The 13,149-nt window shown below is 44.2% G+C and overlaps 1 protein-coding gene across 1 annotated transcript in view; it reads right to left on the bottom strand.

Moving 5' to 3' along the window:
• EHD3 (EH domain containing 3) overlaps window positions 1–13,149 on the bottom strand; it is a 240,799-nt gene that overhangs the window by 25,097 nt on the left and 202,553 nt on the right. Inside the window, exon 4 of the mRNA XM_078649864.1 lies at window positions 6,787–7,199. Coding sequence (XP_078505990.1) covers window positions 6,787–7,199 — 413 coding nt within the window. The remainder of the gene's footprint in view (window positions 1–6,786; window positions 7,200–13,149) is intronic.

Below are 13,149 nucleotides of genomic sequence, written 5' to 3'. Positions count from 1 at the left end.
GTCCCTCAAGGGTCGGCATTAAGTCCGACCCTGTTTAACATCTATGTGGCCCCACTTGCAAGGTTAGTAAAATCGCAGGGGATGGAGGTTGTATCATACGCTGATGATACACAGATCATGGTGTCCTTGGCTCATTCGGTCAGCACCGCTGCATCCAGTTTCAGGAACTGCATGCAAGTAGTTGCAGAATGGATAACTCAAAATTCCCTGAAACTGAATGGTGATAAAACTGAGGTGCTGATCTTTGGCAAGGACCAGGATGTCTGGTCCAATGAGTGGTGGCCTCCTTTATTGGGAACCTGTCCTATTCCATCAACCTCTGCCAGGAACCTTGGTGTTATCTTTGACACCTCGTTAACTATGAACTTGCAGGTAAATAGAACTGTGGCTACCTGTTGGGGAGTTATTAGGATTTTGATGAGAATCGCTCACTATCTTTCTCCCCAGGCACGTAAGCAGACGGTAGTCACGTTGGTGTCCTCCCGGCTGGATTACTGCAACGCCTTGTATGCAGAAATCAATAAATGCCTCGTTCAACGCCTTCAGAGCGTGCAGAATGCTGCTGCAAGGTTTGTGTTGGATGTTCCTATGTCCTTTTCCGCCACATTAGCTAGGAGGAACCTTCATTGGCTCCCGATTCAGCACAGAATTGTTTTTTAAAATTCTTTGTCTGACTTTTGGAGCACTTCGGATCAATCCCGCTGATGGGCCTTGCTAACTTGCTATTCTCCTAGTAGATGCCTGTGCTCCTCCACCTTGAATCTTTTATGTATCCCGTGCATGAAAAAATGCAGATGGGGCGGTAGGGCCTTTTCTATCGTGGCCCCTCAAATGTGGAATGCCCTCCCCGCCGATATCAAGGCACAACCATCAATGTCCCTTTTCCGAAAAGCATTAAAAACGTGGTGTTTCCCTAAAGCCTACCAGTAAGCTTACTTTGGGGATATTCACACATTTGGTTTAGGCGCCTAGATGCCCTCTGGGCTTAGTAGCACATAATAAATTGGATTTCATTCATTCATTCATTCATTCATTCATTCTACACAAAACCTTCTGGACTCCTGCGCGTCTTTATGCCCATAACATCAGCCAAGACGCCTTCTGCTGGAATTGTAAACGGGCGGAGGGCGACCTCACACACATTATTCTACATTGCGACTGTGTTACCCCATTCTGGGACAAGGTATTCGACTTCATCAGTAAAACCTTCCCCATCTCCCCGTCCGGAGAACTTTCTTACCTAGCTTTTGGTTTCACCCTAGAGCCCTCCCTCCACGCCGACGACAGGGCGCTACTTGATCTCATGCTCACTGCAGCTGTTAAAATTGTCCTCAGTAATCGGAAGGATTCTAACAAGGCTACCTTTGCTTGCTGGCTCAACTGGATAATTAGCCTCAGGGGAGCGGATAACATAGCTCTCCAACAATCACCATGGCGCCCCCCTATGAGAAAGATGTGGTCTACCCTTGACAGTTATTTTACCACCCATAAACCACCTTAGATACTCTCTCCCCCCCCACCCCCACTCGGATGCACTTAACGCCATCACAACCCAACAGTATGGAGCTAATATGATACTTCGATTCACCCTGAAATCCTGAGTCCCACCTACATATCTTTGGTGCTATAATTTACATGAAACTGTCCGGATACACCGCCTACGGAAGTATGTATTATTGTGTAACCTACTGTATATTGCTTTTTACCCCTTTTCGCTTTATTGTACTGTACTTCTGTAATAATGTATGTTTTTAAGTCTGTACTATTTGGATTTTATTTAATACTGAAACTCCCAATAAAAACCTATTTGAATTTAAAAAAAAAACACCCAATACTTCAGGAGCCAGAGGTCTTGGGTCCTGGCTCCAACTTTAAATTTGATCTCCATTAAAACAGACTCAAGTCTGCAACCAGCAATGATCAGGAACACAATAGGAAATATCAATGCAAGGTCTCTTTTACCGATGAGGAAGGAAGGTTACAGGGGAGTGTATTGTATGGGAGCTGGAGCTCAGCGACTCTAAATAATAAAAAAAAAGGAAAAAGGTAACGTATAAAGGAGGGGGAGCAGGAAATTAGATCTCCCTACCCAAAAAAAAAATGTTTGAGAAAAGTTAAGCTTTACAAAGTAGCTCAGGTCAGTTGAAGACTTCGACCAAGAGTGGGGGCAAACCTGCAGACCATAGGTTTGAATCCCAGCAAGACTTTAGGTGAGAGACTATATGGTCTTTGAATTGTCTGTGATTGGATCAGAGAAGAGAAGCTTGAGACTAGACTTGGTATCTAGAGTCTCCTAAACGTGGTCAGGCTGTAGCAAGCAGTATTTGAAAAAAGGGAGTGACACACAACCAGATCTATACGTAACCCACGATATGCTAGAAATAGCTGCGGGTCCTGCCCAGAGAACACTGGGTTTGGGGTGCTGGGGTCAGGGTACAGACCCATGCAATGCACAGGAGTACAGGCAGCTGTAGAACATCAGTACACACAGTAAATTCACTGAAAAACGTTGCTGCTCAGACTGGTCATATTGTCAGGATCCTGGTCACTATGAAACGCATCTCTTGCAGAGTCTAGCGGCACTGGCATAATGAGCGATTCTTATCAAATTAAGGGAACACGGCATGATACGGCCACATTTGAAAAAACACGCATCTTTACTGCCACCAGTTAGAACTGTATTGTGATGTACCTGGCCCCTTCCACTGAGCTAGACCTTGTCTGCAGATATAGGTCTACCTGGAAGATTAAGGAGGCCAACTTTCCGCTGCAGTTAACTAGAGTACTAGTTTGCATGGAATACCGGCACGTTCACTGTTGATCATGATTGGTTGTCCCTTTGGGCAAATGACAAATCATCATAGGGAGGGTGAACCCCTTGAACCCCCCCCTTCCCATGTTGAGGGTTCGGCTGGCTTGGCACATTATGAAAGTATTGAAATATTTTGTTAGAGTCTCTTCATGAGCTATGGCTCCCTCCCTCCTCAAGCTACGTGAGCCGCACTAAAATACACCACTTAACCTCATACAAAGTTATCACAGGAGAAAAACAAGCATTTGCAAAGCCAATAGGTTTCATCTCTGAGAGCTACTGAATTTGGAAATGCTTTGAAGTCACGTTGTATAGCGGCATGGATGCTTTGCAGCGTGGCTAAAATTAATTTAAGAAAGCGCTATGACTGAGCCAGGGCTAATGAATTTTTTTTTTTTTTTTTTTTAAGGTGTTGGGTTAGCCAAGACCTTTCTTTATATATGTATTTTTTTTTTTTTAAATCAAAAAGGCACAATTTACTTATTTATTAAAACGAGGCTTTCATTAAACTTTCTTCATCCATTGGTCCATTTGTGTGTCATTCACATTTTGCTTTTTCTACAACAGCATTCTGCAGCTAGTCTGTCAACTTCAGCCATGGGATAAATGACTACATTTTCCTCTTTCACAAGTACCACATCCACACACAAGCTAGTTCCCTTCTGTGCCTATGTTTTTGTTTCATTCTTTCCTGCGGTCTTGTTTTCTGTCTTTCCATCCTTTCTTTCATTACTTCTGTCTTTCTACCCTTCGTTCTTTCTTGCTTTTTAGTCTTCTCTTTCTTATTTCTTCTTACTTTCTAGTTTTAGTTATTTCTTTTTCTCTTTCCTGCATTCATTCTTTAGATCTTGCTTGCATTCCTTCTTTGCTTCATTCTTGCTGTCTATCATTTCTTCCATCATCAAATCAAAATAGAGAGAGAGAGGACTAGATAGGCTGGTCCCGATCCCCTAGGTTATATGTAGAATATCAAGGAGGACTAGCTAAGTTGTGTAATGGGACTCAATGGGTACGTCTATAAGCAAACCATTTGGTTTGATCATGAAGCCCTCACCCACCAACCTAGTTGGTGGCATGCTTCATCAATCGGGCCCACCACAGTGACACTGAATGTGTCCCGGGTGTGCTTCGACTCCAGATTACCGAGGAGCTGGTATATTTGCTGAGTGTGCAGTGTTAGTGGGTGTGAAAGTGATTTAAAAGCTATACAGCGGGTCCCAGTTCCCGAGGGTGTATGGATAAACTTTAATTACTGGGCCCCTGTTAGCAACTAAAAAGGCAAGCGGACGCGTGGAGTAAGTTATGACCTCCTATGTCCTGTGTGGTCTAAAACCACACTAGCCATGCAATCTGCATGGCCACGTTTTTTCTGCCGGTTTTAGGTCGTTCACACACCTTAGCAGCCGGCAACACGCTGTGTCCCATATTATAATTTTAATTGACTCTACCATGTACGTCTGTCTGTGTCCTTCATGTTGTGTACAGTAAAGCAGAGGGAATCCCCCTCTAACACGTAACGCACCTTAGCGAGTGCGACACTTTTGTAATACAACACGAATCACTTAAAATATTTATTTATTCACACATACTCATTGGTCCTGAGGAAAGCCAGTTGTAAATAAAAGGCCTGGCTGAAACATGTAGACCACACAGGACGTAGGAGGTCATAACTTACTCCACGCGTCCGCTTGCCTTTTTAGTTGCTAACAGGGGCCCAGTAATTAAAGTTTATCCATGCACCCTCGGGAACTGGGACCCGCTGTATAGCTTTTAAATCACTTTCACACCCACTAACACTGCACACTCAGCAAATATACCAGCTCCTCAGTAATCTGGAGTCGAAGCACACCTGGGACACATTCGGTGTCACTGTGGTGGGCCCGATTGATGAAGCATGCCACCAACTAGGTTGGTGGGTGAGGGCTTCATGATCAAACCAAATGGTTTGCTTATAGACGTACCCATTGAGTCCCATTACACAACTTAGCTAGTCCTCCTTGATATTCTATCATTTCTTCCAGTCCTTCCTTCCATCTGTCTTTCTATCCTTCATTTTTTCTTTTCTTCTTACAAGTCTTCCTTCTCTCATTCTCAAAGGCAAGAGGCTGGCAGTAAATCGCACAACAAGTGCCTTTTTTTAGGTTGTGTTAGCTAAGACCTTTTGATTTTACTAAAGCAAAGTGCTTGACTTAGTTACTTAATAAGGGCTTTCAGCCACGTCATCCGTTTGTCTGTGGTTGTGTCATTCACAATTTTCTCCAACCCACTCGAGCATGCATGAAGGGGCAATGCGTCACCCTATTTCAGCCACTAGCTGACTTCACTAGGAGTTATGGCATGCTGTCCTTTCACAAGAAGTACATATACACACACACACACACACACAAAGTAATCCCCTTCAGTGCCAGGGAGTGTGTTATTTTTACTTTAGTCTGGTTTTTTTTTAGACTGACAAACGCCCGGCTGCTTTTCAAACAAAATTTTGCAAAACCCATGACAATACATAACAAGAGTTGCCAAACGGTAGGGCAAAATTAAGCCCGATCTATTGGCTTTGTCAATGCTTGTTTTAGGAGCACTTGCGCTGGATGCATCAGTCTTTTTATTATTATTATTTTTAGCCATGTAGCACAGCAGTCACGCTGCTGTACAGCATGGCAACACATCATTGCCATTGTTCCCTCCTGTACAGCGTAGCCAAACGGCAAAGCCAAAGTTCTCAAAGACTTTTTGGCTTTGCCAGTGCTTGTTAGGTCTAAGCACAACACTCCTTTGATTGAGAGCAAATCAGTTAATATCCCCATGCACGAAAAAGAAAATAGAAATACGACGTTAGGCTAAAAAGCCTATCTCAAAGAATTGCACCCATGACTACTTCACGGACAGAACTCAATGAGTTAGACTTCGACTACAACTCGGAACCCAAGAAACTCAGCTGCGGAGCAGCTCAAGGATCGTTGCTCTGCCCAACACTCCAACGTCTACATGATGCCTCTCACAGACAGACCCCACAGCATTAGTGTAGTATCCTACACGGATGACACACAGATCATCCTCTCACATACCGAATCAACCAGCACCGCCAACTGCACAAGAAACATTGCTGCTTTGATGAAAAACAATTGTCTCTAGCTCAACACAGCCATAATTTCTAATATTCAGAAACAACAACTCCCTCCTGGAATGCCTCTATGTGGCCCTCCAAATTTTGCCCCACACCTGTGGACATGCCAAGACCATCGGGATCATTCTGGACACCAATGTCTCCATGAGCAGATCACTGCAGTCTCATAATCATGATTCCACATCCTGTGAATGCTATGGAAGATTTTCAAGTGGATCCCATTGAACACCAGACGAATGGTCACCCAGGCTCCTATCACAAGTAGACTTGATTATAGAAAGGCCCTCTACAGCAGAATCCGAGCCCATCTCCTGAGCTGACCTCAATCGCAGCCGATCAGTGAAAGGACAGCAATCAAACTGAAGCAATCAGTACTTGGTCCATGCTCCATCCAAAAATAGAGGCTGTCAAGCCGGCACACGATGGCCAATTAGAAGGCAGCAAATAAGAGTGACGCTGAAGCCAACACATGTTAAGCAATAGGCAGGCTGCAAGCCCATTGCTGTATACAATATCTCTTGAAAGAGAGATTTCATGCACGGTCACAGATGGGAGCTAATTACCTTGCTGCCCTGGGGGAAGTCTAGCTAACTTGCTCAGCACAATCAGGACAGGTCATTGTGTTATGGCATCGTCAAAGTTCACCAACCATCATTGTTTAGGCACCCATTTGGGACCCAAAAGTATGAATATTTACCAGCAACAACTGAGCAGGCTGAATATCAAAAGCCCTTTCCCTTTCACTCTCGTATCCCCATACCTGGAAAAAGACCTGCCCCACAGCTGCTTCCCACATGACAACATATGCACTACACAAACAACGTGAACATGCAATAAATGCACAAAATACCTTTGCAAGTCTTGCCCTCTTGATCAGATCATTTAGTTTCCTCAAAGCCGCATTGCGTGGTAGGCTCTGGATGTCCCTAAATAGATCCTGTTCTTCAGCCTCAAACAGTTTACGGTTATCCGGGATGAGTAGAGGGTGCGACCAGAAGGAGCCAATATAAACCCGTATCACTTCAGGGGTGTTGACGATTTTCCCGAGGGACCACATTAGGGCACCATACACTCTCATCAGCTGTTGGGTCTCGATCTGGTCAGCTTTATTGAGGACCACTCGCATCTTGTCCTCATGGTTCTTGAGGGCTTTGATGACCTCGGAAAACTCATCTGAAATGTCCAGCTTATGGGCATCGAAGAGCAGTATGATGCGATCCACCCTCTCAGCAAACCATTCCAAGATGGCAGCAAAGTCGTAACCTGGTGACAAAAAACAGAAGAGGGTTACAGCTGCTTTCCAAGTTAATCTGTTCAGCATTAGTGATTGCAAAAACAGAAGCGTAAGAGTTAAAGACATGGACAATACTACAAAACGTCCAACTGCTCCACACAAAATAGGGGGGACATGCACAGATTTACAAACTCTCAGGAAACGGAGTGTAATTAACTACTTTTGTAACATACTCCTATGTGTAATTTAAACAGACTTTATTCGTGTGCACCGTCTTGACTTACACAAGTAGGAATGGTATGGAATGGTATAGAATGTTCACATTCTGTGCGATTCACAAACAAAAGCAACATGGCCACAGGTCCCAGGAGTTTGCCCTGACCAAAGATGCTTTCACAGGTTTCCACCCAACACAGGGTCTCTTCTCCCTGCCTTTGTAATTCAAGGGAAAATTATAACTTGCCACTTTGTCAAGCGGGAAGTGAAAACCGAGTTTTTAAATGGTGCAAGATTTCCTAGGTTAGTTTTTTTATTGTTATAAATTAACAATTCGTTTTATTAATTTATTTTCACTTTCAGTTAATTCTTTTGGTTGCACAATCTAATTGTACTCTTCTGTGGATTACACATTTTAGCACGTCCAAAAACTTTTGTAACAAACTTTTTTTTGTGAATCACCCTCGTATTCTGCCTTATGGATAAGACATTTAGAAGTATTTTATTAAAATACACAGTCCGATAACATTTTAGTTTTAAAGGCAACTTTACAGACCACATCCCATTTAAGGAGTCACACTTTGTAAGCACAAAGCCTACTCATGATCCTGAAATGATTCATATTTTCTAGATAAGCCTTCTACTCCAACGTCCCATTTTCAACCTTGTTTTTGGAAGTTACAAATTACTTAGTTTTATTTGTGCTCGGTTGCCTTCTCACCGCCTTCTCGCCCTCTCCTCAGGATTACTTTCTGAGGTCTCGTGAGAAAGACGATGAGATGAGCAGGTTAGAAAATGTTGTAAAGTACCAGCTATCATCGGTCATTAACTAAAACAGATGAGCAGATGACATATTGAATATTTTACTGCTAAAGTCAAAGCATCCACTCCTCTCAAATGCTCTTCCATCCAAAATACAAATATCAACTATCCCTTCCATCAAGGTCTGCAAGCAGGCTTCCAGAAGTATCCATGCCTTCCCACAGCCATCAACTCCAATTCCTAGCTCCATTTGTGCTTTGACTCCTTACCAGAATCTGGTGGGGAGGTGGCTGTGGTCTGAAAAATGGCATCTCCAGACTCATCAGCTATGGTACTTCCATTTGGTATGATACGTACTCTCTTAGAACTGCTATCATGGTCACTTCTGCATGTGGCTAGTGGGTCATGAACGATCCGACTGATGGGGAGCCCCGCTAAAATCACAGCGCCACCACTTCTGCACAGCCATTGTAAAAGGGAGGGGCCCTGGTGGTGACAAGAGGGACTGACGAGGCAGGCAAGCAAGCAGGAGGTCAGGGAGACACCTTCTGCCAAGGGGGGCGGGGGGGGGGGGGGAATTAACCACCGACAGAAGAATGTAAACATAGTAGGTTGGGGGATGGGCAGACACCACACTGTGGGGAAAAAGCAGGATATAATATTTTAAGCACAACCTAAAAAAATGCATCAGTGCTGACAAGTGGTGTGCTGTGGAAGAGAAATGAGCAGGAAAGGAGTATGTGGTGGGTGTAATGAGGCATACTTTGTTCATCACCTGAAAACAGAAGTTGGAAGCAGTGACGTAGCCTGAAGCACCAAAAGCAGCGGGGGGGGGGCCTGAAAAGAGTTAGTAGTTTGTTCAGCTGACAGGAGATTGAATTATTTGATTAAAGATTCTAATATTGTCAACAACAAAAAATCTGTTTACTGTCTACCTTAAGTAATTTCCAAAAGGCAATTTACTTTGACACTATATCAACTGGCATCCGCAGAGCGGATCAGCAAAGTAGAGAACACATTTTTGGAATGAAGATTGTCCAATTCAAATGTATGCTCTCTGGACCATACTACTGAATAGTGCCAAAATTACCTGCTGGGCAAATCATTCGTTTAGTTATTAAGTGTGTCAAAGCTACTTTTAAGCAACTTATGCTGGTGCAAACACTTCAATAGCATCACCTTGGGTGGAATACTTAAAATAGGTCACAACTCAACCTTCAAAGGACTTTCATTTAATTTCTGTCAAGACCTGATAACAGTCCTCAAACTTAACTATTCTTCGTTTTCTGTTATCTCAACTTTTGTGCCTACACAGATATGGATAGTAGATGATGCGGTCATCGGGGCAGGCAAAATGTTTTATAATGCAAGAGTAATTTTGCATAATTCTGGGTTATAGAGATTCGTATTTTTTTTTTAGTAGTTTCACTTCTGTCAAGTAATTTTCTCCTGCAAGATTTGCTCTAGAGTAGAAATGTGTCACTGGAACGGAGGAGCATTTTCTGCTCAAATGAGCATCCCAGCAGCATCCTGCATACCTTTTTAGGTCTCGCCTTGAGATGCAGCGCCATGCGTTGCTCGCGTAAGCAAGATCTATTGTTTCCGACTTGCTAAGCGATGCTGGACAGCATAGGTGCACACGCTTGTGAAGACATTTAAGACATGAGCTGTGAAAGCACGCTTTTGAAGACATGAGCTGTGAACGTCTACAGCGGCATTCGCTGCGTCTCTTCTCGTGCTCCCCCACGCTTTCACTTTCGCGAGCGAGGGCGCCCGGACAGCCCATGTGCACGCTCATGGCATCTTGCGCCAATCGTTGGAGCCACCTAGGCTCTGTAAACACAACATGTCAGACGCTGGAGCGACACAGCCCGTCTCCGCCTCACAGTGGGCCTGCCCTGGGAGGCGCCTCCTCCGAAGCAGGAAGCGCGATGGCTGGCGCTGTACCTGCACCTCCCGTAGAGATGTGCGACGCGCCGCTGCTCCGCTCCCTGAACATCAACCAGGTGAGCGAGCCCCTGCGCAGGAAGGTGGCCGAGCTGCTGGACCACAGCGGGACAGTGGCTGGAGGCAGATGGCCAAGCTGCTGGGGGCTGGAAGACGGGGCAAGCTGAGGTAAAGTCTCCGATCACCCTCCTTTCGCGCGCATAATAGTGGCATCCTGCCCTACTTCAAGACACGCAGGTAGTGCTTGGAACTTCAGACGGAAACCCGCAGACTCCGATCACCACACCCGACCGTGCAGAGCCTACAAGGGGCTTCCGCTGCAGGGCACTTATGTGTTGTGGTGTTAGCATACCTAGGTCACCAGCCTTCTAGCTGACAGCACCTGCAGGCTTCCATAACACCAAAACAGCAGAAGAAACTTGTGAGCCGGACGGTGTCCACCCCGGCCGTTAAACAGGTTTCGAAATAGTAAAACTACAAGACACATTTTTTTTGGGCACGCATATTTGTGTGTGGTAGTTTTCGTCCATCTGGGTTGCAATGCTTTTCAAACAGTTTATTCTTACTGAATGATTTTGATCCGTCATACAGGAGTTGTTAACATTTGGAAAGATGTCTTATCATGCCACATTAATCGCACAAAGTTTTAGATGATGTAGTTGAAAACCTGTTTATATTTAACGCTAAATGGATGGAGTGTTGGGCTTCATGAGAAGTCACAACCCACTTCCATTTCGAATGCAGTTGAGCGCACACTTGCTTTCGGTTTCCGTTGTGTCATTGCAGGTTGCCCAAATTGCAGTATTTTAGGCGGTGCAGGACTGGCGCCTCCTCTGAAGTTCGCTGTAACTTTCTCGGATACTGTGATCTCTTTAGACGGCCTTTACACAGTTTCTTGTTCACTCCATACAGTCAAGTTACATATACTGTGCAATATTGAAAGAAATGGAGCAGATTTTTTAAACCAGGCCAATACTGTCATGCTTATATTTGTGCATAATGATGACGTGTTTTCCATACAGCGCTTCTTTACTATAAGTAATAGTTGTTATTTGTAGCCGTTGTAATGGTACTCGGGTGACCGACTGGAGGAGGAAGGCTGTCTGAATTGGCCCTGCAGGGCTGTGCCTTTCAGATCAGTCTCGCATTTATGCGAGTTTAAGCTACTGCCATTGTAAATGTCAATATCTTTTATTGATTTTTTATAAACCAAATCCAAAATAAAAGGCATAGCCATTTACAATGCCAATAGCTCAAACTCGCATAATTGCGAGACCTATTGCATTGCAAATGCTTGCTATGTGAGCTATGTCCTTGTGTTAAGGTTTCAGTGAAGACACTGGCCAAATGCGGTTTGCAGAATAAGAGTAACTCTGCATATGTTTGGGGAAAATTGCATGTATTACGCGAAGGAAAAAGTTGTAATTTTACCCATTCCTAGCGGTAATCCTGACCTAGGAGTCTATTGCCTTTTTGCTTCTGGAACCAGTTAGGACACGGACGGCCAGCTTCTCTGCAGTGAGTTTGAATGGCCAAGCCACTAAACAAGGGTAGCCTCAATCTGGAAGTATTTAAAGGCAGAGCCAGGATCATGGCATTTCAGGCTATTGTAGAACAGCTAGGGTGGGTACAGTGCTACAGTCTTGAGGAGGCTGTTAAGCTCCACCTGGATTATTTGCATAGTTAGCCCACTCCAGCTTTGCATCAATACACTAGTTGGCTCTCTCGCAGGAGGTGATGTAAGCTCGCCAGGGGGATAAAGGTTAATTCCCTGAGATGCTTCTTTACAACAGTGGCAAGCACGGGCTCTAGGGGATGCGTTATGCCATGTTAGAGGCATTTGATTAATGCACATTTCGCCGATGGAAAAGCCTTAGAGAGCTAATGAAGATTTGGGTGCCTTCAAAGCATGTGTCTGAGGATTCCATTGCAGACCCCAGTGTGATGCTGGAGAAGACTGTGTCAGTATCGGGGACATGCCTCATCAGCATAGTTAGGTCCTGGTCAATTACTTCGGGGCGAGAGGGAATATGGTCATAACCAAGTTGGGGTTTGGGAGGATAGAGTTTTCCAGAAGTCTGGAGCAAATGGAGAGGATTCCAAGAGGTGAAAAGTGTCCGGGAGATATTTAAATGGTACAGCACGTGGAGACCAGTTCTTGCAAAAATGACAATGAAACCAGTTAGTCAAGGAGTACCTAGAGCTGGTACCAAGTCTAACACTATATCAGACAACAACTTCCGCATATGATATATTTGTAACTTAGGGCTTTATTTAGACTTTGGCAGACAGGATAGTCCATTAGAACATGGTGGATATTCGGTCCACAAGCACCATGGGCTAAAATCAACTTTTAATACGGCGGACAGGATAGATTTGGGACGATGCATCCAGTCTGCCCAACTCTAAATGAGGCCCTTATTTCTTCACATACAATGTGCATCCTGCCTCAACTCCTCATTACCAACTGTACAGGTGCAAACAACGTCGTATCACACATTGTACATTTGCAATTAAATTTCCACCAAGCACTTTAAATCTGGCATCAACTTTGCCTCAAAAGGGTTGTATGACAGAACATCGAAGAAAAAAACATTGTGGAGCCAAAATATCGAGAAGTGAATATAGATAAGCAAAGATTTACTATTCTTAACTCCACATCTGTGTACCTTGAAGATCTATATATTGTCCCGGAACATATATGGAATAGTTTAGTTTAATAGTTTGTAGAGCTCTCACATCACCCTGGGGCATCGCGGCGCTATCCGAATACACGTGCAACCTGTAGGTAGAGAGATAAGAGGTAGACTAGCTTGAGTTAAAACAGATACGCTTTCAAATGTTTTCTAAAAACATTATAAGTTGTAGTTTTCCGTAATTCCAGCGGGAGTTGGTTCCAGTACTTTGGTGCCAAGAACGAAAATGCTTTGCCTCCCGTCCGGACCAGCCGAATACGGGGAATCTAAAGAAGGTCACGAGCCCTAGATCCAAGGTTCCTGCTTGGAATGTATTTACGTAATTTATTCCGTAGATACACAGGGCCATTATCATTAA

Source organism: Lissotriton helveticus, chromosome 6 (genome assembly GCF_964261635.1).
Source record: "Lissotriton helveticus chromosome 6, aLisHel1.1, whole genome shotgun sequence".
Taxonomy (NCBI): Eukaryota; Metazoa; Chordata; class Amphibia; order Caudata; family Salamandridae; genus Lissotriton; species Lissotriton helveticus.
Note: the sequence above shows the minus strand (reverse complement) of the source record. Positions and strands in the feature narration are given on the sequence as shown.